The sequence below is a fragment of the Thalia democratica genome, chromosome 7 (genome assembly GCF_965202585.1).
Source record: "Thalia democratica chromosome 7, ktThaDemo2.hap1.1, whole genome shotgun sequence".
Taxonomy (NCBI): Eukaryota; Metazoa; Chordata; class Thaliacea; order Salpida; family Salpidae; genus Thalia; species Thalia democratica.
The window spans coordinates 44,778,841-44,805,852 of NC_139171.1; the positions used below are offsets into that span (position 1 = coordinate 44,778,841).

At 25.7% G+C, this 27,012-nt stretch overlaps 1 protein-coding gene across 1 annotated transcript in view; it reads left to right on the forward strand.

The window, feature by feature from the left end:
* The first annotated feature begins 712 nt into the window (after nucleotides 1-712).
* The window catches only part of LOC145841763 (galactokinase-like), a 31,611-nt gene continuing 5,311 nt past the window's right edge, over nucleotides 713-27,012 (forward strand). Inside the window, exons 1-6 of the mRNA XM_082949117.1 lie at nucleotides 713-790; nucleotides 3,071-3,253; nucleotides 6,717-6,906; nucleotides 16,514-16,633; nucleotides 21,395-21,533; nucleotides 25,207-25,388. Coding sequence (XP_082805243.1) covers nucleotides 3,080-3,253; nucleotides 6,717-6,906; nucleotides 16,514-16,633; nucleotides 21,395-21,533; nucleotides 25,207-25,388 — 805 coding nt within the window. The 5' untranslated portion in view covers nucleotides 713-790; nucleotides 3,071-3,079. The remainder of the gene's footprint in view (nucleotides 791-3,070; nucleotides 3,254-6,716; nucleotides 6,907-16,513; nucleotides 16,634-21,394; nucleotides 21,534-25,206; nucleotides 25,389-27,012) is intronic.

The following is a 27,012-nucleotide window of genomic DNA, read 5'->3' on the forward strand; positions in this document are numbered from 1 at the left end:
CGAAAATGAAACTGAGCTTTCGAAGTATGTTTGCGGCCTTAAGCGCAAAAACATTGATTTTAAATTAACTTAGGAGGTGATAAAAAGAGCACAGCCAATAGCAGATGGTAACAACCCTGTTTGTAGGCTGTGCTTAAAAGAATCAACAGCCGTTATGTATGCGTTAAAAAAGGAAGGTTGTTTAAATAAGAGAAGCGAATTTATATCGTCTTGTCGACATATAAAAAAGCTTCTCTTAAAACACAACAAATTTTGAAGCATTTTATAGTCAACTAACTGTTGTTTTCGTTAATTTTAATTGTTTAATTAGTTAGAAGGTAGATCGATTTTTGTACTGAATATTTGTAATGTACAATATTACGTCATACTGTTTTTTGTTTTTTTGCATAACTTTTGTATCTTTGTTTAGTACAGTGCTTTTTATTTTGAATTTAACTGGCTGATGATCAAAGCTTTATGAAAAATTAAAGCTTTGTGAAACATATGTTCCAGAATTTTTAAAATCGCCATTTGAATAAATTATATATATATATACATATACATAGTATAATGTGCTTAAAACTAAGATTGCGTTCCAAAGTTTGACGCTTGAAGTTGTAGTGGAGTGTAAAAAATCATCTTTTTTTAACCTTGACAGTCAGATGTTAAAATAGTTTTTTTAACTAGGTAAACCCCCTTTATGACCTTAGTACAATATATATTGTAGGACATAGTTAAATAGATAGTAGTTAATCATTAACAACAATGCACATGGTTGCAGAGTTTGTGTAGTGTAAAAAGAATAGATGAGGTTAGAGATAATATTTTAATACTACTAATAAGTATTGATTACGTAGAATATACCACAATCAAATATTTAAATTCTAAAGTAGGGGTGATCAGCTGTTTTAGTCTTAACTTACCAGATAAAAATGTTTTATAAACAAACTTATTTAGAAAATGTAATTGCTGGTCAAAAAAAAAAAATTCATACTTTATTACATAAACCTTAGTTGAAATTTAAACTGTAAATTGAAATTTTTGTTTAAGAAACTTAGTTTAAAGTAAACTGTAAAATTAAAAGCCTTAACACCCTTGACAGTTGGAAGGTCACAGGTTCAAATCCTAGTGGTGTATAAAAAAATTTAAAATTTAATTATTTAGAAGAATTCAAAAAAATTCTAGAAATAAGCATTTATTAAAGTTTTTTTAAAAGTCTAGAAAGTAGAAAAGGTTTAAAAATTTGTTTGTATGAAAAACTAGTTGTATATAAGCTAAAATTAAACAAAATAAAATTTTATGACTAAATGAAAACAATATTAAAGAAATATGAAAAGTTTATGTACACTAAATTTTAAGTGGTTAATAAAAAGTGCTAAAGGTAGTTTTTAAAATAGTGCTATTTTTTGTAAACTTTTTTAAGAAGTTTTAAATAAATTTTTTTCAATACTTCAACAAATAGTTGATGTTTTCAACGACATCTTCGGAAGAAAAGTCTTCAAAATCATTATAAAAAGAAAGTTTTATGAAAAAATTATATTTAAGTTATGAAATTGTGTCATTAGTTTATGAACGTGTTATATCTATTAGCTACTGTATTGCTACACATATTTAAAAGTATAATGTTAAATCCCCAATTTCTAAGTAAAATTCATAGTTTTATATATTTGTTATTTTATTTTGTATTTTACTTTATCATAATTTAAATTTAGTAACTACAATTATTATTTATTATGTAGTTTTATAACACTAAAATTTAGTATTATATACTGTATCTATTATTAACCATTAATCTACAATAATCTTGAGTGTTTGTTTTTTTTTTTTAAACACATTTATATACATACTTTAGCTTATATTCTTTCCGTACAGTATTTATTATTTTACAGAGCTCCGTTGAAGTGTTTTAATTTCTTAACACACAGAAAAATGTGTAATTTTAGTAAACAGTAAGAATGTTTTAGTTTTAAGTGTCTCAAATCTTCCCTTGGTTGTGTGATGTTCTTTGTGATTTTTTTGTCTTTATCGATCGTTTTAAATAAAAAAGTTTTTTTTATTTAACAAAATAATCTACAAATTTATCAGTATTCGTTATATTGCCTAAAGTACTTTCAAATTCTTCTTCAGTAGGGAATTAGAACTGATTGATTCAAAATTTTCTTGCATATAAAAGTTTAAAAAAGGATATTATTACGTAACTATAAATCAAGTTTTAAGGTATACTTTGTTTTAAAAGTCTGTTTTTTAAAAGTTTTTTAAATAGTAAATCTTATTAGTATCTATAGTTTAAACTCCTAAAAACTAAATGAAATAAAATAAAAAATAAAAAAATATGAAATAAAATCAAATCAAAGACAAAGGACTAAATGAAATTAAATTGTTAAGCTTTGATGTGTTTGATTTAATGTTTTATAATACTTTAAAATATAAAATCAAAATAAAAATAGTAATAAAAATAGTAATCGAGCTTATTGTTGGTTGAAGTTAAAAAATCAAAAATAAAAAGAGTAAATAATCATAATAAATAAGTCGATAAAAGTAGTAGTGCGTATAACCTTAACTTGTTAAGTTATTTAGAAATGTATAATCAAAAAACTTTATAAACATTAAAACATGTTAAATAATAGTAACCTAGTCAATTATCTGTAAAGTGGTAATATAGTTTTGTGTATATTTATTGTTGCTTCGAGTTTATTGATCCATTTACTTTCTTAAAAATCTAAGTCTGAATAATTTTTAGTGGTGTCTACAAAGATAATTGAAAAAGCTTCTTTTAAATCTTTTTTTGATGTTTTGTGTTTTTTGGTGTAATGTATTTTAAGTGCTGCTCTATCACTAACATCATCTGTGGTTGTATTCTTCCAGATGTGTCTGTGAGAGCACCATCTTTGCAAAAAGGACGTGATTGTCTGGCCGACATAGAACTCTTTGCATTCACTACATTTTGCCGCGTATATCCCAAAATTTTTATATATTTATTTAATCTTTATTAATTTTAATAAAGAAAGAGTACTATTTAAATCAGTTATTATTAGTTTTATATATACATTATAAAATTTTTGCAATGAAAATATTTTTTTTTTAATCCTAGATAAGTCTAATGTCAAGCTTAATAACAAAGGTTGTATCTGTTGATGAGTTGAAAAATGTAGCTGTAAAAAAATTCAAAGAACTTTATCCAGACCAAGAACCAATATTTGGGGCATGTGCACCTGGGAGAGTTAATCTTATTGGGGAACACACCGATTACAATGATGGATTTGTTTTTCCAATGGTTGGAAATATTGTTTTTATAAATTTTAATTATTTTGAAGAAGTATTATCAGGATTGCCACACAATCAGGGTACTCAGTATAATCAGGATAACTCAGGTTAGTTTGAAATATATAAAAAATCATGTTGACTCAAATTTTTTTTTATTCAAAACAGTTATGAATTTTTTTGAAAGTCTCTGTTTATTTTTTTTCTCTTGATCTGAATAAGATTTTTAGTTGTTCTAGTTTAAAAATTTTGATTTTTCTATAACAAATTTTGTTTTAGATTTTAATTTTTTTCAAAGAACTTAAAAAAACTTAAGACAGTTAAAAGTTATTCAGGACAGTTTTCGGTCACTCAGGATAGTTTTTCTGACACGAAGACAGGCAACCCTATATTATACATTTAGATGGTCTTTACTGTTAGTTTTTTTTAATTTTGTTAGATAAAAAAAGGCATTTACCATGAAATACCTAAAAAAAGTTCAGGTGTATAATTTTGGGTAGGTGTCAAAAATGCACAAAGGGACACTTTTTCATGAAGGGTCACTTTTGCACAAGTTTAAACTAATTTTTTAGTGTTTTTTTTCTATCACTGTTACAACTTACCCTTTGTCTTTATCTTTTTTTTCATTCTTTTTTTTACTATCACTGTTGCCCCTTACCTTTGGTTGGTAAATTTCTAAAATTAATTTTTTACATGTATTTACAATACTTAAGTGCTGAATTGACTCTTAGTGCATACATGACCTGTCCCCATAATTTTTAGGCATTATTATTAAGTAATAAACTCAAAAGTTTTAGTTAACCTCTCCATATTTAAGACTAGTTTCAAAATGACTTATACAGGTAGAAAATTTATAGTCTTAAATAAAAGTCAACTAGCTAGTAAAATCTAAAATAGTTTATCTGTAGTACGTATATATAAATACAATAAATAAATACGAATACTATTTTGTATATTTTAATTCTAAGAAGTAGTGTTATAAAAATAGTTTAATATACGTGTTAAATATAATCTTAGTGGTGATAAAAATGAAATTGATAATGTTAAAGATAAATTTTATGGTACTCTGACAGGAGGTCATCTTAAAGATAGGTAAACTGGGCGTAAGTATAACAGCACAAATATGTCAGATTTAGTTGGGCAGTATTTTGACAGGTATGGTTCCAAACCAGAAATGGAATGAAACATCCTTAACCATGCCAATAACAACATAGGTAGCGAGTAAGATCTGCCAAATATGCAACCTTGAACGAATGACGATTGTAGCAGAAGATAGTAAACAATTTCTAAACAACAGACGTGATATTTCAAAAAACCGTGTACACAACTGATGGTTCTTCTTCAAATAAGACCTTGCCGCTTTCTCACCTTTCATTTCTTCTTCACATGAACACACACTCACTTCATATATATTAATATAATTGTGTATCCAAAGTTAATACAAAACTTTTATTTATTTATATAAAAATATTTATTTTTTTACATGACACTTTTCATTCTCCAACATGGTTTTTGTCTCTTACTATACATTTTTATGTTCCTTTATGTGTTAAGTTTAAGTTTAATTGGAAACCAGTATTTAAGTAACATATAAACTGTGCATTTTACCTACTATCCCCAATAGATCGGCCAGAAGATGTTTTACTGAAGGTTTAGCAAATAACCACCTTGTTGTTTTATGTTTTACATTCATATTAAACACAAATTCGTAATTTATTATAATATACATTTGTATAAGATCTTCTTATTTTTAATACCCAACTGCTCTTTTCAAATACAATAATTAATTATCTTACTTAATATGTAGTTATATGCAGTTTAAGTTGAGGTGTTTTTATGTACAGTGCTGTGACTTAATTATTGGTCAGGACTTTGAATGCTTAATATCTATATTAGTTTTTATGCTCTGTTTTTAAAATTTAAATCTGTTATCTAAGTTCTTTCTAACTTAACTTATGTTTTAATTCAGATTAACCATTATTAAAATTGTATAAATATATATTATCTTAAGTTTTTATGGCTTTAATTACCTTAAACTATAAATTAATTTATAGTTCAGAAACTGATGTTTGTTTACTTCTTTTTATTTACAATTTTTATTTATAAATTAAAGTCCCTTATCACTTTTTTCCAAACATAGAGCATAAATTATCTAGTTTTCAGTGCAAGATAAATGACTTGTATTAATGTTAGTGTAAAAGAGCGTAATATTGTGTATAATTACTGGATGTTTTTTCAATGTTTACCAACAGTAATATTTTGAATCAGTATTTCTTGAACTTTATGTGAGTGTTTTATATTATGATTTGTTATTTTATTTTGTATTTCGTTTTACTTTATCATAATTTAGATTTAATAATTACAAATATTATATAGTTTTATAACAGTCGGATTTAATGTTATGTCTTGTATCTATTATTAGCCATTAATCTACAATAATCTATAGTATTTATTTTCATTTTTAATAAACACATATATATTATATAAATAATTTTTTTTTGTCATCAACATAAATGTATTTATCAAAAAAACACATTTAAAGTAGCTTTACAGTATATTTCAATTCAATGTTGTTATACTACTTAACACAGTTTTTAATCTTAAACTTAACTTTAAACTAAAAATAGACCCAAAAACTTATACTTTCAAAAACCTGGAAAAAGTTCAGATAACCTGGAAAAGGTTTCTCAAAAACCAGTGGCCACCCTGATAGTAAACAAATTAAACTAATCTGTATGACTGTTTACTGTTATAAGAATTGACTATAGTTGAAAAAAAAATTGACAAATATTTTAACTATTGTTAGATTTACCACTCAAACTAAATATATTCATACTATTTCTTTCTTTTTTTTCCTTGAACTTTTGATAAGTTTAACCAGATTCTTTTTTAAACTTTTAGTTGGTTTTTTGTTAACTTAAATATTATTGAACTCTATACTCTTCATAAAAATCTTACTTAAGTTATATAACAAATATAAATTTTGATTGTTTTAGATATATAGTTTTTTGGATTGTTTTACAGTTTTAGAATTGACCCTAATTTTTAAATTTTACTTTAAAAAACTACTTCTCAAATAATTTACTAACTAATGCTTGATACACTTAAATCATAACTTTAGGTGGGTTTTAGATTCTCTATATACTTTGAGACACAGGGTACTTTTTCTGTAAAGTTAGGCAATTATGTAACATGATAAGTTTTAAAAGTAAACATATATTTTAAACCAATTAAATTATTTAAAAATATTTTGTTTTCAAGTTGCACAGCATATTCTAGAACAACACTACCTATATTTTGAAAAAAATGTTTCTGTTTTGTTTTTGTTGGACAGAAATTTTTTTATAAATAAACATATTTTTTTATTATCCTCTATATAAGTTAATTTATGAATTAATTTTAAAATAATGATAAAAGTATGGAAATATAAGAATATTTAGTAGCTTTTCTCAAAGTTATTTTTATTTTACCTGTAGGCTCTGCCACAAGTAACAGTAGTAGTTGGTGCAAAAACAAATGATGATGTTATCAGAGTGACTACGTGTTCAGAGTTTGCAGATCATCCCAACTCTTGCGTGTTTAATGTACCATCTGCAAGTCAACCTCTGCTCCCTGGAAATCCTAAATGGGCAAATTACTTAAAGGGCGTTATTCAGAATTTCACAAGTTTGTATACAGTAATATTTAGTGTTAAAATATTGATTAAACTCAAAATCTTTTTTTTTCAATATCTGTTATTTAACAAACTCAATAAGCATTACTAGATACTGTAATAAAACATATTTAACTACAATTTTGGTTTTATAATTTTGGTAAACAGGTTATCTCATCTCTCAAGCTTAATAAAAGTGTGTAGTTTCTAATGAAGTAGTTCTGTGAAAGAATTAATAAGTTGTAAATTTTAATAACAGTATCTATTTAATGTATTTAAGGAAATTTAAATTCAATTTTTACCTTCTGTTGTAAAATTTTTTATTGGGTATTTTCATATAAAACAACTGAACTCTTGTAAAAAAATTTTTGTAAAGGTTTAACTTGTTATAATTTAAGATTTAAGTAGTTAATAATAATGTTATGTTTTGCTTAGGTGCGCAATGCAGAGTTATATAGGTTATTGTATATCATTATCTATTACCTTTACAAATTTTTCATTATTTATAAAATAAACAAATTAAACAAGTTGTTCTTGATGAATGATCCCAAATAGTTGAGTAACATAATAATAAATATTTTCAAATTCAAGAATGTGATTATGAGAGACATGATGACAATACTATGAGAATTTTTCTTTTTATTCACAGCAGTGAGTAAAACCAAACATCTAATGTTACATCTATTACAAATACCTTTCTGCTAATTCAACCAAGTGATGACCGGGGGATCAGACAAGAGAAAATGCTAGTGTTTATCAAAAGATTTTTAGGCGTTTAAATTTGGGTTAAATGTAAAAACTTAAAAATTAGGAGTTTAGTTATTCATATGTGCGCAAGACAAAGTAGGTAATTTTCAGCTTTCTAATTATCTTTGACACTGATAAAGTTACGTAGGGCAGAAACTGTGTAGCTGAATTGATGAAGTTGGCTTCTGTATATAAAGTTAACATAAGTGTAAAAATATTAGAACTTATGAGCCTGCACTAGGACTATGTTTAATCTTTCAGAACGTTTGCCTTTTAAGTAAATAGCAAAGTAGAAACATGTAATTCACCACATAAGCAAATTTAAATTAGGTAAGCAGAATATGAAACACTATATGGAAAAGCAATAAAGGGCGTGATGGTTGCAAGTGTTTGAGGCGATGACATTAGAAGAGAAATTTTTAGCGCTGAGTATATCTTATTTAATCATTATCTTGTTTATGAAGTCAGGGAGATGGGTAACTTATACAAGCGATTATGGCATCGAAAAATGAACTACATTAATATAAGGGATAATTTCATTATTTTTCTTTTGCATAAAACTACTTTAATTCCTGATTATCAACAAGAGTTTTCCTCACCATTTAATCTCAATATCCTTATCAGCATTATTGTGAGTTTAAATAAAGTATCACACTAAAAAAGAAATGTCTTAGCTTGCTAATGCATCGACAATTTACATTCATCAGGAGTGACATCAAAGCATAATTGTTTCCAACAGATTGTTTTCTTGACTTGTATTACACATAACATTTAATGAAAATGGGCCAAGTATCAAAGCTGTAACTTCAAATCATTATTACTAAAAAACAGTATATAATTTTCGTACAAGCCCTCTTAAATTATTTTTTGTAATTTATGTTTAAGTTTGCTGAATTTTTTTATATAGTAGTTTGCAGCAGGTTGTCAAGCTGGTCAGAAAAAATTTCTACACCTCTTACGCTTGTTCTTATGAGTTGACTAAGTGATTTCAAGATTTTTTTAGGTTCTATATCTAATATAGGTATCTGAGGATATATCAAGTGGTAACTGAGAATTTACTTCTAGTGCAGCAAATAAGTTTTTGAAAACTTTGGTTGAATAGCTTCCAAACTTTAAAGGAAAAGTAGAAGTAGCTGCCAAACAGGCAACAAGGTTGTGATAATCCAATTTTAATGCATTAGGAAGCCTGAACAAAGATAAGTTTTTAAGTTTGATGCTCGAATTAAGGCATACTAATAGCAATTGTCAAGTATCCCAAGATAAATCATATATTGAGTATGAACGTCAATTGCAAGATAGTTTCTCATTTTCATTTCAACCCATATTTAGGAAATCCTGGAATCTTAAAGAGGAGCGCCTAGTAAAAGATTTGTTGAGAATTCTGTTATACTTAATAATAAGTCAAGAAGTTGCAACCTATGTAAGTAATAAATGTGTACTGCAGAATCAGAATGGTGGTTTCTCCTTAACTCTAAACTTAACATACAATTAATACATAAAAATCGACATAAAAGAGTAAAAAAAAAAATGTTACAAGAAAATAGATAATTTAGTCACAAAATAAGTTTAGTTATAAATCAACATATAAAAACTACAGTAATTTGTACAGTCGTGAGCTTAAACAAATTGTTGTTTACATAATTTTGGCTATGAAGTTTTGATATACAGAGACTTGAGGAAACTTAAGTGGTATGCATTTCATCCTATACCCAAAATACAGGAATGGATGATATAATCTCATAGCCATAAAAAGGGGGTAGCTGTCAAATTTGCACGAGCGTCCAAATTGTACGAGTGCACAATGTTGCACGAATATACTTTTGCACGAAGAAATTTTTGCACGAGCAGAAAGTTTTGCATGGAGACAGTTTTGCACGGTTTGAATTGTTTTATTAGTTTTTATTTTAATTTTTTTCTACTATCACTGTTGTTACCACTAACCTATACCCTCGGTCAGTAACTTTTTTTTTCTAATTTTTATTTATTTTCTTTAGCTACCACTGTTACCCCTAACCCTTACCCTCGGTCGATAGCTATTTTTTAAATAGTAATTTATTTTTTAATATAATTTTTATTAGTTTTTACTTTTGCTGTTAACCCTGATTCGGTCAGTAACTTTTTTTTTTAATTTATCTTTTAGTTTTTTTTTTCTGAACCGGTTAGCCGACGTTAATACTTAGTTATACGCGGACCTGGCATTTAACTGACTTAATGCGCTATTATAACAATATCGGTGACGGTTACTTAAGCTAATATTAAGAATTGACTTAGCTAAATAACTTAGCTAAGTCGATTTATCAAACGCATATTAAACTATCATTTAAACTTAGCCTATTTAAGTAGTAAGATTGTTAGAATGCTTAAACTACAAGTATAAAAGAAATCGAGTCTCAGAACAAAAAGTTGTATTTACAAATGAATAAAAGTACAACAAAATTACAACAAACTGCTAAAAATTAACACCAAATAAACTAATTTGAAGCAAAAGTCCAGATAAAAAACAGTCGCCATCGTTATACTAGTAGGGAAATACAACACTTTACAAGCAATTAAAATGTAAGCGACCAAATAAACTAAAAACCAGCCTAAAACAAGCGCGTTGAATGAATTTCAGGTAAATAATTTGAGAGAAAAGAAAGAAAGCCAATTTTGACTGTTAAACACTATTAAGTTTTACAATTTTTTTCTGTTTTTTTACTTTGGTGTAAAAATATAATTTATGCAAAACTGTCTTCGTGCAATTTTGTTCGCTCGTGCAATTTTTTGCACTCGTGTAGTTTTTTTCTCGTGCAATTATGACCCGTTACCCATAAAAAGACTTCAGATTTTTAGATAACATTTTAATTGTACATAAAATTTTGCGCAATAAAGTTTAAGCATTTTAGACCATAAAGAAGTCCAGTTTTTTATTTCAAATTAACACTGATCCATTTTTATTTGATTTAAAAAAAAATTAATCAAAAAACATCCCATCCAGGTTTTGAATTCAAACAGCCTTGGAAATTTCAAGAGTTGTTCTGGGTTGCCACAAGGTCAGGAAATGAGAAAAAGTCAGGAAAAACTAAAAAAACTACAAAAGTCAGGAAAAAATGGGGGTTTTTTGAAAAAAGGTCAGTAAAAGTCCAGAAATTTAACAAAAATTATTAAAAATTTAGATATTGGCAGTTCAAATTTACAAAATTCCTTATTTTTCAAAGCCTTCAAATGGTAAAAATCAATCAAAACTTCTTTTGTCAGACTAAAATTGCAAAATTTTCTTAGAAGTTTACAAAATTACTTAATTTCCAATGCCTTCATCTGGTATAAATTAATGAAATATACCTTATAAAGCTGCAAATTTTTTTTATTAATTAACGTATTGAACAACTACCCTACTTGAACAAGCAGTTTATGTATGCTTTTTAGTATTGATTATCTGTGCAGGGTTGCCAAAAAATCTTTAAACCTGGAATTATTAACAGTTTTAACATCTATTTAGTAGTATAATTTCGATGTTACTCAAAAAATCTATCATATTGATAATTTTTCTTTTTCATCATCAAATTTTTTTTATTAAAAAACATATTAAAAAAATCAATAATATATCTTTTCCATGTCGTTATACTATTTAACACAGTTTTTTACCTTAAACTTAATTTTAAACTAAAATAGACCTTAAAACGTGAAATTTTAAAAACCTGGAGGAAATTTTGAAAACCTGGAGAAAATTTGTCAAAAAAATTTGTAAACCCTGTCTGTGGCAAGGACACTTCCATAGTGAAACTGTGATATATACACAAGAGTTATCTTGCAGAATTTAAGAATTAATGTGTTTTTTGTTTAAGTCAATAATTAAGTTCTTTATAATAAATCACTAAGTTTAGTATTTTATGTAACAAGGTTATGTGTATACTTTATCTCTTTATAATTTTTTTAAACTTGTTTAAACTTGAATAATAAGTTATAAGAGAGGTATATGCCATGGATAAGTTTTCTTATTTGTAATTTTTTGAAGAATAACTTAAGTTTTTAAAATAAACAAGAGTAAATTTATTTATTTCAAATTTTATACTAAATGATAAGAGGAAATATTTTATGTAACAGATATATAGTTTACTTTTTTTTATACTTTTTAAAGTTACTTAAAACAGCTTTTTTCCGGTGCATAACTTATTAAAAACATATAACAAAATACATTTCATATTTAAAATTTATTTTAGTACTTTTGTAGTAAGACTCATCAGATATTATATCTTACTGAATTAGAATGAATAGAAATTGAAATAAAGTCATACTGAAGTTTAAAGTTTTAAAATATAAAATGATGTAATAATCGAATGCTAAAAAATTAAATAAATGCTTATGCTGAATACATTTGGTATTGTACTAATAAAATTGTTAGATTAAAAACAATCTAAAATAAACCAACGATATAAGTTAACATTAAAACTACATTTTAAAATAAATTTTAACAAGAAACTAATTAGTTTAAAATTTGTTAATATAAGGATTTAAAAAGTCTAGTTTGGTATACGAACTTTTTCTGCTTGCATAAACTGGGCCTTAAAGATTGAATACATAAGGCTTCCAGAACATGCAGTTAAAAAGAATTCTCTGCTCTCACTAAAACTGAAACATTCTCCTTTTTATAGTTTTTATAATTAAAGTTATAATTAAAATTAAAATAAATTACTAAAATAAATTTTAAATATGAAATGTATTTTGTTATATGTTTTAAAAAAGTTACTTATGTATATCATTTTCTAATTGATTTTTAATTTAAGGATTTTATATTACATGGTTTAGGTAGTATTTTATTAAACTAAGTTAATATTTTATATAAGTATCACATGTTTTAGATAATTTTTTTATTATTATTAGATATTATTACCTTTAGGTTATTTTACAACTTTTATGCTAAGTCTGACTATATTTTGCTGATAGAGCTGTAAATTGAAAATACATCAATCATACACAGATGGTTCAAGTGATATAATGGAAGTTAGATGATTGAATTCAGCAAAAAACTGGTTCTCACCTGTATAAAAATAAGATTGAAACTTTTATATATACAATTTCAAATGTTTGATTATGTATTTTAGAATAAGTTTAAATTAAGAGTTTGATTTAGAAAAGTCAGAAAATTTTTAATAAATAGTCAGGAAAAAGTCAGGAAATTTTTCTCAGCTAGATCTGTGGCAACCCTGATTGTTCCTTACTTTGTTATAAAACAACCCTTTTGTAGCATTAAAGAATTAAAATTATGATTAAAACCAAAATTTTGTACAAAAAATTATGTATTTATTTTAACTCGGGTTGCCAAAAAACCTGAAGTCCTTGAAAAACTTGGAATTTGACAATTTAGGCTAAAAAACCTGGAATTTGAAAATTGAAAAAAAACCTAGAGTTTTGAACAAAAATCACTAAAAAATCTTGTAAAACCTAGAATTTAAAACAATTTTTACATGTTAATTAGTAAAATTTTGATTTTACACTAAAAATTTGCCATCATCAAGTTATTTTTTAACAAAAACACATTTAAAGTAGCATTACAGTATCTTTTCAATGTTTTTATACTATTTAACACAATTTTTTACCTTGAACTAAACTTTAAACTAAAAATAGAACCAAAAATATGTACTTTTAAACACCTGTAGGAAATTTTTAAACCCTGGAGAAAATTTGCCAAAAACATTTGGCAACCCTGTTAGACGAAAAAATATTAAATACGATTGTTCAAAATCCAAAGAAGATTTTAAATCTTAGAAAGTTTGCAAAAAAAGCCATGATGGATTTTTTATAAGATAGTGTTTTATTTTATTCCTTTTATATTGAACTCCTCAATTTCACCTGCTATCAAAAGTTACTTTTAATTTTAAAAAGCGATTGTTAGTTTTTTTTATCTGAAAATTAAGAACAAGCTGTAAAAAACTTTCTTACCACCTTTGGCATTTATCTTTAAGACCAGACTTGGTTATAAGCAATGTTTGAAGTGTTAAAAAATCCTTGGCAGTAGGATTTAAATTAATTTAAATAGTAAATTAAGCCCTACTACCGAGAAATTTTTAAAACTGCTTTTTACCAAGTCTGTTTAAGACTCGCTTTTTCTATATATATATTTTTTGGAAAACATCTAACTTAAAAAATTTCTACTTATTTTTAAGCAAAATTAGCAAGTCATTGCATTCCTTGGTGTTCTTTTTACGTTATTTTATAAAATTTAAGTTTAATTACGTGTTTAATACCTCTAAAGCTGCAATGGAAAATAAGTTGGATAATGTCAGTAATATTTTCAGCTTGTCAGGCTATACATTTGATGTAGTTGATATAGCTGTAAGAAAGATCATGTTTATTTTTAATTAACTAAAACTTACCGACTTTTAAAATATTAATTATACGAATGTCCTCTATTTGTAGGTCGAAGTTTTACTTTAAACAAGAAGACATAGTTTAAAAGACTTATGTTACAATTAACCTCAGAGCAGCATACTTGTCAAAAAAACTCTTAATGAAATCTTCCGTAAATCTCGCATTAAAAACGTTACTCCTATTTAAGATTTATAAATAATTCGCCAATCGGTCCAGGACACAAGTCAATTGATTTTACTAGTGATTTTTTTCCCCTGCATCAGTAAATACAAAAAATAAATTAACGATGGTTTAAAAATCTACCAGTTTATTGCACGTTTTCTTCAAATTAATTTTGGACAACCGTCCTTCATCAGTGAAAAATTAAAACTAGTAGAACTAAACACATTCATGCAACAAAAAAATAAATAAAATAAAAGTTAAAAAATATATTATGACGTAGTAGTTCAAAACTGTGTATAAAACTAAAATTTTAAAAGCTAGACGATTTTTACATTGTAATAGTATTTTTGTAAGTAAGAGTAAATCCAAATGAAATGAATATAAAAACAAACACTTTACCAATATAAACTTTAAATTAAATTAAAACTATCTTAGTAAGGAACTGTTTGATGTTAGTTATTGTTAATAAATAGTTACTGCTATCGGCGAAATATAAATAAAAATAAAAACTTTTCCCAAACAATACTTAAAGTAATTATAAAAACTTTTATTAATAACAAGCTGTATCTTACAAACTTTTTATCTTAAAAGAAATAGTTTAATCCCTGAATAAAAATAACTATTTTGAAACGAAACTTAAATCTAAATAAGATAATAATACAAAAATTATATAAAGAATTAAAATAACTTGTTCCAGCAGCAAATTATTTTTTCTAATATATTGTTTTTTAAGGTAAACATTTTATCAAATAAACAAACAGTTAAAAACTATTGTTAACAAAAAATATTCTTTGTGAAACTATCTTATTAAAAACCGATTACTGTAAAATTATTGATTTTATAAGCTTGCTTTTATCTATAAAAAGGCAGTATTGTTTTATTTATATTTATACTTGCTTGTAATAAATTAACCCATTTACTCTCTAAATAATCTAAGTTCGTATGGTTGCTTGTTGAGTCTGTAAAAGTGATTGAATATGCTTCTTCAAAGGTTTTGTTCGATGTTGGATGCTTGTTGGCGTAGTGAAGTTTGAGTGCAGCTCTCACAGACATAACTGGAAGAACATGACCACCAGCGAGACAAATGATCGAGCTGCACTCAAACTTCACTACGTTTAGTTCTACTAGTTTTAATTTTTCACTGATGAAGGACGGTTGTCCGAAATTAATTTGAAGAAAACGTGCAATAAACTGGTAGATTTTTAAACCATCGTTAATTTATTTTTTGTATCCTATTTAAGGATACAAAAAAGTTTCATGGCAGTTTCTTGGCAGTTTCATATTTTATTTTTGCTTGAAAAGGTCGCAATCTCTTGCCACCGAAACCGGTCGCGAATAAAATATAAAATTTGCATAAATCTATTTGTATCCTATTTAAGAAAAACTCCAAGTCATATGTCATTTCAAATACTGCTATAATATTAAATATATGTCGGATATCTTGTAGAGCTTAGTATGTTATCCATGTAAATTAACAACTAATTAACAAGCTGTGAAAGTCTTTATGAATAATGTTTATAAGGTGACAAAATAAAATTCTTTGGTTATAAATAATTTTATTTTATTAAAGTACAAAAATACTATTAGTTAACTATGTATTTGTTTGAAAAATAACATTTTTGTATAACACAAAAATTATTTTTTGTTTTAATTTACTGTGTTTAATACTTTTAAAGTTTAGTTTGTGATTTTATATTATTGTAATACTTATCTGTTAACTTTAATGGAAAATTTTTCAATAATAAACTTAGTATATATTTTTTTTAAGGATCACTAACCTGATTAATGTTAGTTTTATAATATCAACTTAAATATTAGACAAAATACTTCAACAATATCTTTAGCGGTTTACTTAAATTATTTATATAAGTTTTCTTTTCTAATTTTTTTAAACTATCATATATTTTTTTTTAAGTTACAATATATTGTTTTCAAATACTTTTTAGTTTTTAGTTGTTTTTTAGACATTTAAAAAACACATAAAACTTCGGAGGATACGGTCAGCGGGTCAGACTCCCCCATCAAAGCAAAAATCTTTAACCTGCGCCGTACTTTTTAGTTTGAAAACAACTTGTGCAAAACAAGCAAATTTAACCTTTATTTTTTGTAATGAATATTTATAAAATTTCTTTTAACTTAATTGTAAATAAACATTAGTGTTTATTTAATGATTCTTTAACAACGATGTTGACTTTTATAATTTTTTCTAATATTTTTAGTAAAGTATTAGATATTTACTGCGGCGCCTGAAGATTTTTTTAACAAATCTAATTTGTGAAAGACTTTTTATAGTAAATCTAGCCTGTTACTTTTTTTAAAGTTGCCAATACAATTTAAAGTCTTACTTATAACTAATGTTTCTAGTATGCCCGGTACCTGCATTTAATGCTGTTGTTGTAAGCAATGTGCCTTTAGGTGGTGGTGTTTCAAGTTCTGCATCTTTAGAGGTTGCAACTTATACTTTTCTTGAGACTTGTACTAAAGGTATTTGTTTTATTTTCTAACTATTTTTATATTAAGAAAAAAATATTTAAAATAAGATTTTTTTGAATGTTAAATTAAAAAATAATTTTTTATCAAAATCTCTTCTCGATTTTTACTTATTTTAGATTTTGCATGATTTAGAATCATATAGTTTAAGCAGATGCCTTAAAGTATAATAATTTGAAAATATATTATTTTATTATAAAGAGTTTACTTTGAATATGACTATGTTTTTAATATTAGTAATATTCGATTAGTAATCAATTTTTGAGTGATTTTTAAACTCAATTATAGTACTTATGTTTCTTTTATTGTTTTCATTAATTTAAAACTCAGTTATACTCTAACTCAGTGGTCGTCAAGGTATACACTGGTGCACACTAGTGTTCACGAAAACTTTTTTTGGGTACAAGAAATTTTACGGTGCACGAAATTTTACGGTGCACGAAATTTTATGGTGTATTAAAGAGTTAGAATTTATTTTATTTGCTAAATTCTAGTGACAAGTTCAACATTAAAGTTAAATTCAGCCCTGATGCTTTAGTTTGAATTTCATTTATTAGTTATTCTACTAATTGACCATTTTAGTATTCTGAACGCTTAAATCAATTTAGTATAAACATTCTTCTCTACAATAAGCAAAGCAGCTGAATGGAAATAAAACAAAAGTGAAATCTGTTAAAATTAGTCCAATGCATTGATGAGGTGAGGACCTTTCAATAATCAGCTACAAACAAGAGGGGAACTATAAAACCTAAATGGTATCTAAAATGTTAGTTAGATTTCTTAACTAGTAATTCTTGGTAAACTTTTTGATAAATTTTGTATTAATTTATTATTTAACTATTTAAACTAGTTTCAAATGTATATTAAGAAAAAACTTATAAAGTTAGAAATATATAGTCTGTAGAAACATAAGGGCTGCAACACTTTCATGGTACTTAATATACTCCGGAAAACTCAGAACAGTATAAAATTTTTGAAAACCTTAGGATAACTCAGGCTGGTTTAAATTTTTATACTAACTCAGGCCAGCTCGGTTAATTTATTAAAAACTAAGGTTAGCTTCAAGTTTTTTTTATAAATATCAAGCTAGTTTCTTTTTAAATCTTTATTGAGATTTAGTTGTTCCACTATCAATATTTAAATAATTTAAAACTAATTTTGTCAAAAACTTGATTTAGGTTGTTTTAAAAAGTTTGTTTGATTTTTTTGTTTATTCATTTCATATTTTTTTAAGATTTTAAAATACTCCTGATGACTAAAGAAATTTCAAGGTCATTAATGGTATACTATCAAAATCAACCTGCGTTCAAAATCCACCCTTTTTTTTTAGTTTTCTTTATTTACTAATTTTTTTTTTTTTTTTTTTTGATTATTTTTCACTATCACTGTTACCCCTAACCCTTATCCTCGTTCGGTAAGCAGTTCTCGAATTTGACTGGGTGGATTTTGATCGCGGGTGGATTTTTAACGTGTCCCCATTTAATACAGTTTTTGGTCACTAAAAATAGTTTTTTACACTCTTGTCACTCTAAAAAAAATTAGTGTTAAAAAAGTGTAAGACCAATTCTTGAAAATAAATATAACTAATACTATTTAAAATATAAATTTAAGTGTTTGTTAACAAAAGATCCTAGTGAAACAAGTTTACTGGAATATAATAAAAACAAATTATACAGTAATTTTCCTTTATTGTACCAACACACACAAACATATGTTGGTACAATAAAGAAAGATTATTGTATAATTTGTTTTTATAACTAATACTAAACATTTATAAAACTTCTTTTTGGTATCATAGCTGAAACTAAATAATATATTTAGATTAGTATTTCATATATTTAAAAGTTTGGTCATTTTAAGTAAAATTAATAGTATTTTGTGAATTTATAATTTTATTTATAGTATAATAGCACTACATTGTAAATATGCACAAAGAAATATTCTTAAGGTTCAAATAATTTCACATTTAGTGTACAATTCTTATGTTTTAATGTAGCTCATTTTTTCATCTGTTTTAATCTAGAAGATTATTATTAAAAGTTTTTTTTAATATGAGTGTGCTTATACTGATTTAGTAAATGAAAAAATCTTTAAATCGCTTAAAGTTAAATTAATACAAAGTTGTGACAACTTTAGGCTAGTTTATACTTTTTTAATGAATAATTATGGTTGACTAAGTTTTTTTTAATTTCTTGCTAAACTTAAGCTAGTTTGGAATTTTGTTTTTTAAGTTTTAGACTAGTTTTCATGGCTTCAAAATGTGTTTTATTAAATGTAATTAATTAAATCTAGCTTCTAAGTCCTTTTATTTATAAAGTAGTTTTTTTAGGTGTTCAACTTTAAATAACTATTTAAATTTTTTTTTAATTAACTTTATCAATTTTTTTCAACAATTTAGGATGACCCAATCAAATTTAATCTGTAACTGATTTAGTTTGCTACCCTTTGAGTATCCAGCTTAATTTATCATTATAGTTTATGGTTGCCATACAAATAGAGTAGCTTGAGTCTTTTGAACAACTTAGGCTGATTAAAATTATTTGTAAAACCACTCAGGTGGCCCAGGATGATTTAATTTTCATAAAACATGTGTCTTTTGTTGTATATCTAAAATTTTATGTTTATATTTTTAACTGTTAAGCTTTTGGCTACTAATTTTTCTTACAAATTAGATGCAGCTAATATTAGTATTTTGTCACTAGGCTGAATTTAGATTTCAAAATAGTCAAACTTGATAAAATTATACTCCTTTAAAACAATAGAAGTTATTTTGGATAAGACTTAAAACTAGTAATCTGTTTTTAAGCACTTACTTAAATATTTATACAGTTTTATCAGATTGATTTTCAATATGACAGTGGGATTAAATAGATTTTTATTAAACTTTATAAATACCCTTAAACATTATTAAAAAAATAATATTTTGTTTTCTTTCATTAAAAGCTAAAATTTGAAAATGAAAAGTGAAACCTAAATACCCTGTGAATAACAAAACTTTTTCTAAATAATTAATTAACACTTAACTTAAATTTGGTAATTTTTTATATATTTTCGTACTTAAAATTTTTAAAGTTCTTAATTTTTTGCTTAACTTAAATACATCTTATAAATGTATAACTATTACTAAGTTTCAACATTATTTGTGTTAAGTATTTTTAATTTTGTATTAGAAAGCTATGCAATAAATAATAGTAGCTTATCTCTAATAGTTGAAGTACCTGTAAAATAACAAAATTTTTACTTTATTATTCTTTTTACTAGTGATATTTTTCTTATAAGTACTAAAGATTTATAATTAATGGAATTTAAAAGTAATATCTTTAGTTAGCTAAAACTTGTTATTGTTCAAAATGCAATAATTGTAACACCTAACATTTACTTACAGAATGAGAAGCATCATACCAGCGCAGCTTGTATTAAACAGACATTAGCTCAAATTGGGATGATCAGTAGATACTGCTTTCAACGGAATTATTTTTTTGATTGATAATAACATGTCTTTTTTTTTCGCTTTTTTGTTTATATCAAATAATAATCAACAAAAAACATATTTTTGTATAAGTTAGCTAATAAGACATACTAAGTTGAAATGTTATGTTAGATTAATACTTAAGATAGGGGCTGGCAACGTTTTTAGCTATCCGGCCAGTTGTACAAAAATTTAGCAATAGCTGGGCATTTCAAATTCCTTTAATACACAAAAGTTACTCAATTATTAAATTCTTTCAACAAAATTCTAGTTTTATCTGACCTTATAGTACTATAGAAATTCATATCTCCCATAAATTAATATTAAGACTATTTTAGTATTAATTTGATTTCCAGAATATATTTTGTTAGTTAAAATTGGTTTAGCGGGTCAGATTTCTATGCTCGCAGGCTGTAGTTTCAATTATTGCGGGTTTCCACTTAAATATTGACGGACAAAGACCATTCCAACTCTACGAGCCTAGCGAGCATAAAAATAAAATGCTGTTTTAAAAGTCTGATTGATGAAACAAAAACGCCCATTGGAAATATAAAAAGTATAATCATTATAGCCTAAATTTTGTAATTACAAATAAGCTAAGTTATATCAACAATGTGCAGCAAAAATTGCAGTCTCCTTATAGAAACGATCAAAGCTATTTACACGTTATTTACCATTAGCGGCGCTAAGAAAAAGAACACAGGTATGTATCACAGCTAAGGGTGCACAGAAAATATTTTTTGCAGTATAGTGTGCATAAATTTTCATCAGCTTGACGACCACTGCTTTAACTTATGCCTTGAAGATTTTAGCCGTTTTTTATTAAGTTGTATTACCTACGAGCTGTCTTGCTAGTGGACTTATTATATGTTTAGCCGTAGTAGAACTCAATTTAACTCATCAGCCCAGCAAACGTTAGTATCCCATTAGCTTTGTGGTAAAATATCAACTCTTTTTGTAGGTTAGAATCCATGAGATTTTTTGTTACAACTTAATAACGATTCTCATTGAGAATGAAATTTTGTGATCTTGTTTTCCAGCTGGTATGATCAAAATTTGTTGTTAAAACAAACTTAAGACATTGCCTCACCACACAATTTAGTCCATCTTCGGCTCTTCAATTTACTCTGATTTTTGTTTAGGAATACTAAAGCTAGATACATACAAATTGCTACTTGATGTAGATCAAGAAGTTCAGTATGCAATGTTTCTTTATACCTAAAATAACTTTACAATTATATAAAATAAATATTATTTAGTATAACTTCAAACCAATATATTTTAAGTTAAAGCAGCAACATTACAAGAAAAAGCGTTAGCCTGTCAAAAAGCAGAGCATGAGTTTCCTGGCATGCCTTGTGGTATAATGGATCAGTTTATCTCTACAATGGGGAAAAAAGACCATGCTTTATTAATTGACTGCAGGTAAGTAGAAAAGAAATATAACTGAAGGTAGATATAGTTTTTTAAATAAATTGAGTGAAAAACATTAATTAAAGGCTGCTTAAGAAAAAGAAGCTGTACCCAAAACGACTAAATAAATTTAATTACGTTTATAATTTTTTATTACACTTGAAGTGTTAAGACACCAGTGAACTATAAACTTTTGAACAAACTGTTTTTTTTTATTACGTTCCATTAGCAATTAATTTTCAACTATTATTTACAAAAATGGTTGTATTTAAAAGATAAACGCTTTGATTTTAAATTTATTATATAAATAATTTTTTACTAAGTTTTTTGCTTAATATAAGTTTCTGTTGGAAAAACATTATTAGTAAATAAAGTAGTTAAATATTATTTTTTAAATGTTCATTTTATTTAAATAAACCCATGTCATATGATTTAACTTAAAAAACTAATAAACACTATAAGTAGAATATAAGATACTGTATAATATGTTATTGTATATATTTGACTATTGTAATAATAATTTTTGCTTTTTTAAACTTAGATAACTATTCGCATTCCTGTAATATAGTTTATTGTGTGTACTATCATTTCTAACTCGATAATTTTTAACCCAGTCATTACTAACCTGACCATTTATTACCGATAATTTCTAATGCGATCATTTCTACCCGGTCAGTAATACCTTGTTTATTTTTATATTATTTTAATCAAGACTTATTTTTAAAATATACTAACCTTAACAAAACTGTTCTTATTTTCAAACTCAGTTTTTTTTTGTCTGAAACAAAACTTAATGTTTATATATTTTTACTTTAAATATATTTTTATTAACAATTTAACTTTAATTTATTATAATTCTAATTTTTTTCTTTTATCTATACTTTTTTCTATATATCAATCTGCTTAAAAAGATTTTCTTTTAAACAAGAATTAAATTGTTTGAAAAACTTTATAAACTCTGCTTTGTGGGATTCTTAATTTAAATTTTATAACTATATTTAAGTTGAATATTGTTTTCATTAACGGAGCTAGAATGTTTTGAAATGCTTCCCTCGGGCCAAATGCGGCCCATAAAACCAAAAACTGAGCTGAGCCCTCGAGCTACTTTTTAGCTAAAACATACTTTAAAAACAATTAAAAGAAAAAATGTTGTGATAAAACTTACATTTAGGTTTTTAATATCAGTTACTACTATTGCTCTTTCATTGGCATATTTATCACACTTTTACTTTGAAATAATATTTTTAAATTGATTAGAACATTTATTTTAGAATAAGCAGGGTTGCCAAAAAAACCGAAAACCTAGAAAAACCTAGAATTTGACACTTTAGGCATAAAACCTGGAATTTTAAATCATTTTTACATGTTAAGTAGAAAAAAATTGATTTGACACAAAAATCTATCCTACAAATTTTTTTTTTTGTCATCATCAAATTTTTTTTATTTAAAGTAGCTTTAATGTATCAATTCATTCTTTTTATACTACTTAACACAGTATCTTACCTTAAACTTAACTTTAAACTAAAAATAGACCCAAAAAAATGTACTTTTTACACCTGGAGAAAATTTGGAAAATCGGGAAAAATTTTGCCAAAAACATTTGGCAACCCTAAATAATAGCGGCACGCAAAGGCTTTTTCCTAAACAATCATGAAAAGTTATTATGTTGCCTTATAAATAATTAAATAAGTAGTTGAATAACTGTCTGAAAAAAAAAAGTTTTTGAAAAGGAAGAAAGAACTTTGATTAAGTTTTTACGTTCTTTTGCTTGTAATGATATTAAGTTTAACTATAAGTGAATTTATTTATTTTTTTTTGTTGTTATTTCGTTAGTGCTTACGTTGTTTCAATACTTATAATAAAATAAGTGTAAAAAAACATATCAATATAAATCAAAATATAAGTCAAATACAAAATATATTGTCACAATATGACACCTTTTATTATACTTAGAGTATTTGGCGCAGGGTTGCCACTTTACCTAGAATCCTGGAAAAACCTTGAATTTGAATTAATTTTAACATTTTCAATAGTCAAATTTCGATTTGACACAAAAATTTAAAGATTTTTTTGTCATCATCAAAAAGTTTTTTTATTTTAAAACACACTTAAAGTAACTTTACAGTATGTTTTCAATGTTTTTATACTATTTAACACAGTTTCTTATTTAAAAATTAACTTAAGACTAAAAATAGACCCAAAAATGTGTACTTTTAAAAACCTGGAAGAAATTTGGAAAACCTGGAAAAAATTTGGAAAAACGAGTGGCAACCCTGCATACGACATGGGTTTGTTAAAATAAAAAGAACATTTAAAAAATAATATATAACTACTTTATTAACAAATGGTGTTTTTCCAGCAGAAATTTATGAAAAGGTAAAAATAGTTTTAAGAAACAACTAAAAGAAAACTGTATAGAATCGCGTGAAATCTAATAATAATTTATAAGAAAAAGCTTTGTAAAATACTGTTTACATAATAAATTTAAAACTAAAGCGCTTTTCTTGTAAATACAACCTTTTTTATGAACAGTGGTTGAAAAGTGATTGGTAGTGATACTTAATAAAAATTTAAGTTTGTTCAACATTTTAGTTGTATTTAAAACAAAAAAATATATAGAAATATTACTATTTGAATATTGTACAAGTTTAAGTAAAAGTTTGTAAGAAGATTAACTAGACGACATTCAATCATCTACGGACTTATTATATTAATAAACAAATGTGTTCAAGTTTCAGCGGCTTTCAGCTAATATTACGTGCATTTTCGGTCCTTTAATTACATAGCTGTTTTATAAGTTCTATTTACATAATTTATATCAAATATTATAGCTTTCCACTAATTAAAACAAAATTAATAAAAAGAAATTATAATAAGTTCGCCTGATGTTTAGTTTAAATTACCTTATTTGGAGAGGTCTGTGGCAATTTTATACGCTGAAAATACTAACCGACTATAAAGTAGTTATAGATTAGTCGACAACTAAACAATATTTTCGCTAGACATGCAATGTAGCTTAAAGACTGAAACATGAAGATATTTGTAGCTGAATAACCATTCGTAAAGGCTTAACTTTTAAATTTTACGTGCGTTAAAATACTCTAGCTACGTAAATGACAAAAAGATCTTACTTAGATACTTTTATAACAGCTTAATTAAAGAATCGCACAAAGCAGAGCTCGTCATTTTCAAACAGTTTCGTAATTCTTATTTAAAAAAATCGATTCATTTAAGAAGATTGATATAAAAATAATAAAATTAATTCAATATTGAATGTATATTTTAAGTAAAATTATATAAATATTTAGTTTTGTTTAGGACAAAATAAACTTAGTTTAAATATAAGAACAACTTTGTTGAGATTGGTTTGTTGCTAAAACAAATTGTAGAAAAAACAAATTTTTACTGACCGGGTTATAAGTTATCGGCTGCCAAATATTGATTGTCTCTTTTATAACTCGTCAACAAAAAGAAAAATAGTTGTTTTATGTTTTTTATTGTTTTAGTTCAAATTCTGAGACTAACTTTTAAATGTTTTTATTTGCCTGACTAGTTTTTAAATAAAACTATTTGATGTTACTAAAAAACTAATTGTTTCATTTTTAAAAATGTGGCAAACATTTAGTATATCTTTTCTATTTGTTCTATTAGGCGTTTCAAATAATGAGTGTATAATTATTATTAGATCGATGGAATCAACTTTAGTACCTTTGACAAATAACAATATTTCTGTTCTAGTCGTCAATAGTAATGTCAAACATGAGTTAACGGGTAGTGAGTATCCTCAGAGAAGGAAACACTGTCACCAAGCAGCTAGCATCTTAAATGTGAAAAGTCTGAGAGATGCTAACGAAGATTTATTAGCTGGTATATATTTTTATAATAATTTTTATGTCTTTACTGTTATTACTAATGATCTACCGAGTCAAAAAATTTTAGACTCGGCCGAATCCGAACTTGAGTCTTATTTTCAAATTAGGATTCGGCCGAATCCGAATCTTGTTTTCAAATTGAAATCCTAAAGAATTAAGCTGCTTGTAATGTAAATACAAAACAAGTTTACAAACAATATATACTTATAATATTATTACTTATTTGATAATTTTGTTTGAACAATATTTTTAACGTGTTAATAAACAAATACATATATATTTAAGAATAATTTATTTCAAAAGCAAACAAAAAAACAAATGTCTTCCTGAAAATAAAAAACTAAGCTACATACACAACAACTTAGTTTCAATATATTGATATCCATGCTAGCAACATTAACAACTAACTTGTATTTTTGTTATACAAAATAAATAAATCATCGACTTAAATAAATTCTTAAAGCAGAAAACAAATTACAAGCAAAGTTAAAATATTTTACGTTAACTTATTTAATTATGTTTAACTTAAAAGTTATTTTTTATTGTCACCATAAACGAGCTAGAATAGGGGTGGGCAACGTACGGCCCGCGGGCCGGATCCGGCCCGCAGAGTGAAAATGACCGGCCCCTACCGTTTTCTAAACTTTAATGGGATCCGGCCCGCAAATTATAATGATCGGTCCGCGAGCAAATTTACAGGCCCGCAAAGGGTCAATTTTACTAAATTTTTATAAAAACTTGTTTCATATTTTTACAAAACAAAACTGTAAGAATTTGATTTTTAAAATATGCTAAAATAATAGTACAATTAATGTGTACTAGTAACACCATTTTGTCCTAATATTTTGTGTTGTTCTAACTTAGTTGAAATATCTTTTTTTTCAATTACCCCAATTCAAAATGTTTTTTCAAGTACGATGTTTACATACGTACCTTTATGAACTACAATGTCAATTCTGTATATAGACATTATTTAAACATCTGCCATGTCTCGATCTACATTTTAAGTTATCAGGCAGATTTTTTTTTTGAATTTGAAGGATTTTAAAAAGTGATCAACTGTATCCATAAAATTAGATTCCGACCGGATCCGAAGCTTTTATTTACATTAGAAACTGACCGGATCCGTATCTCGACTTAAAATTAGTTTCCAGTCAGATTCGGTTCTAAAAAGTCATTATTCGGCTGGATCCGGAACCGGTAAACAACTAGTTTGAAATGCTCCGGCCCGCATAGGACTAATTTTTTCCGGACCCGGCCCGTCGATTGAAAAACGTTGCCCACCCCTAAACTAGAACATAAACTTTTGCAAGTGTTCATACTTATAAAACAAAGTGCAATTGAAAACAACATGGATCCGTAATAAAATTAAATTAATACCAACTATAGTAAATGCCTAAAAAAGAATAGAAATTACAACTAATAAAAAAAATAAATTCCACATATGATTACACTTTTGTCATTTAAAAAAGTTATTATAAATTAACTTTAAAATAAGTTTAAAAATATAAAACGAACTATATTTGCAAAAGATGTTTTTATACTAAAAAAGACTATTGTTGTTTTTTTCAAATTGTGGTGTAGCAATAAAGTATTTTGCTGGTCTTTGTAAGCAATCA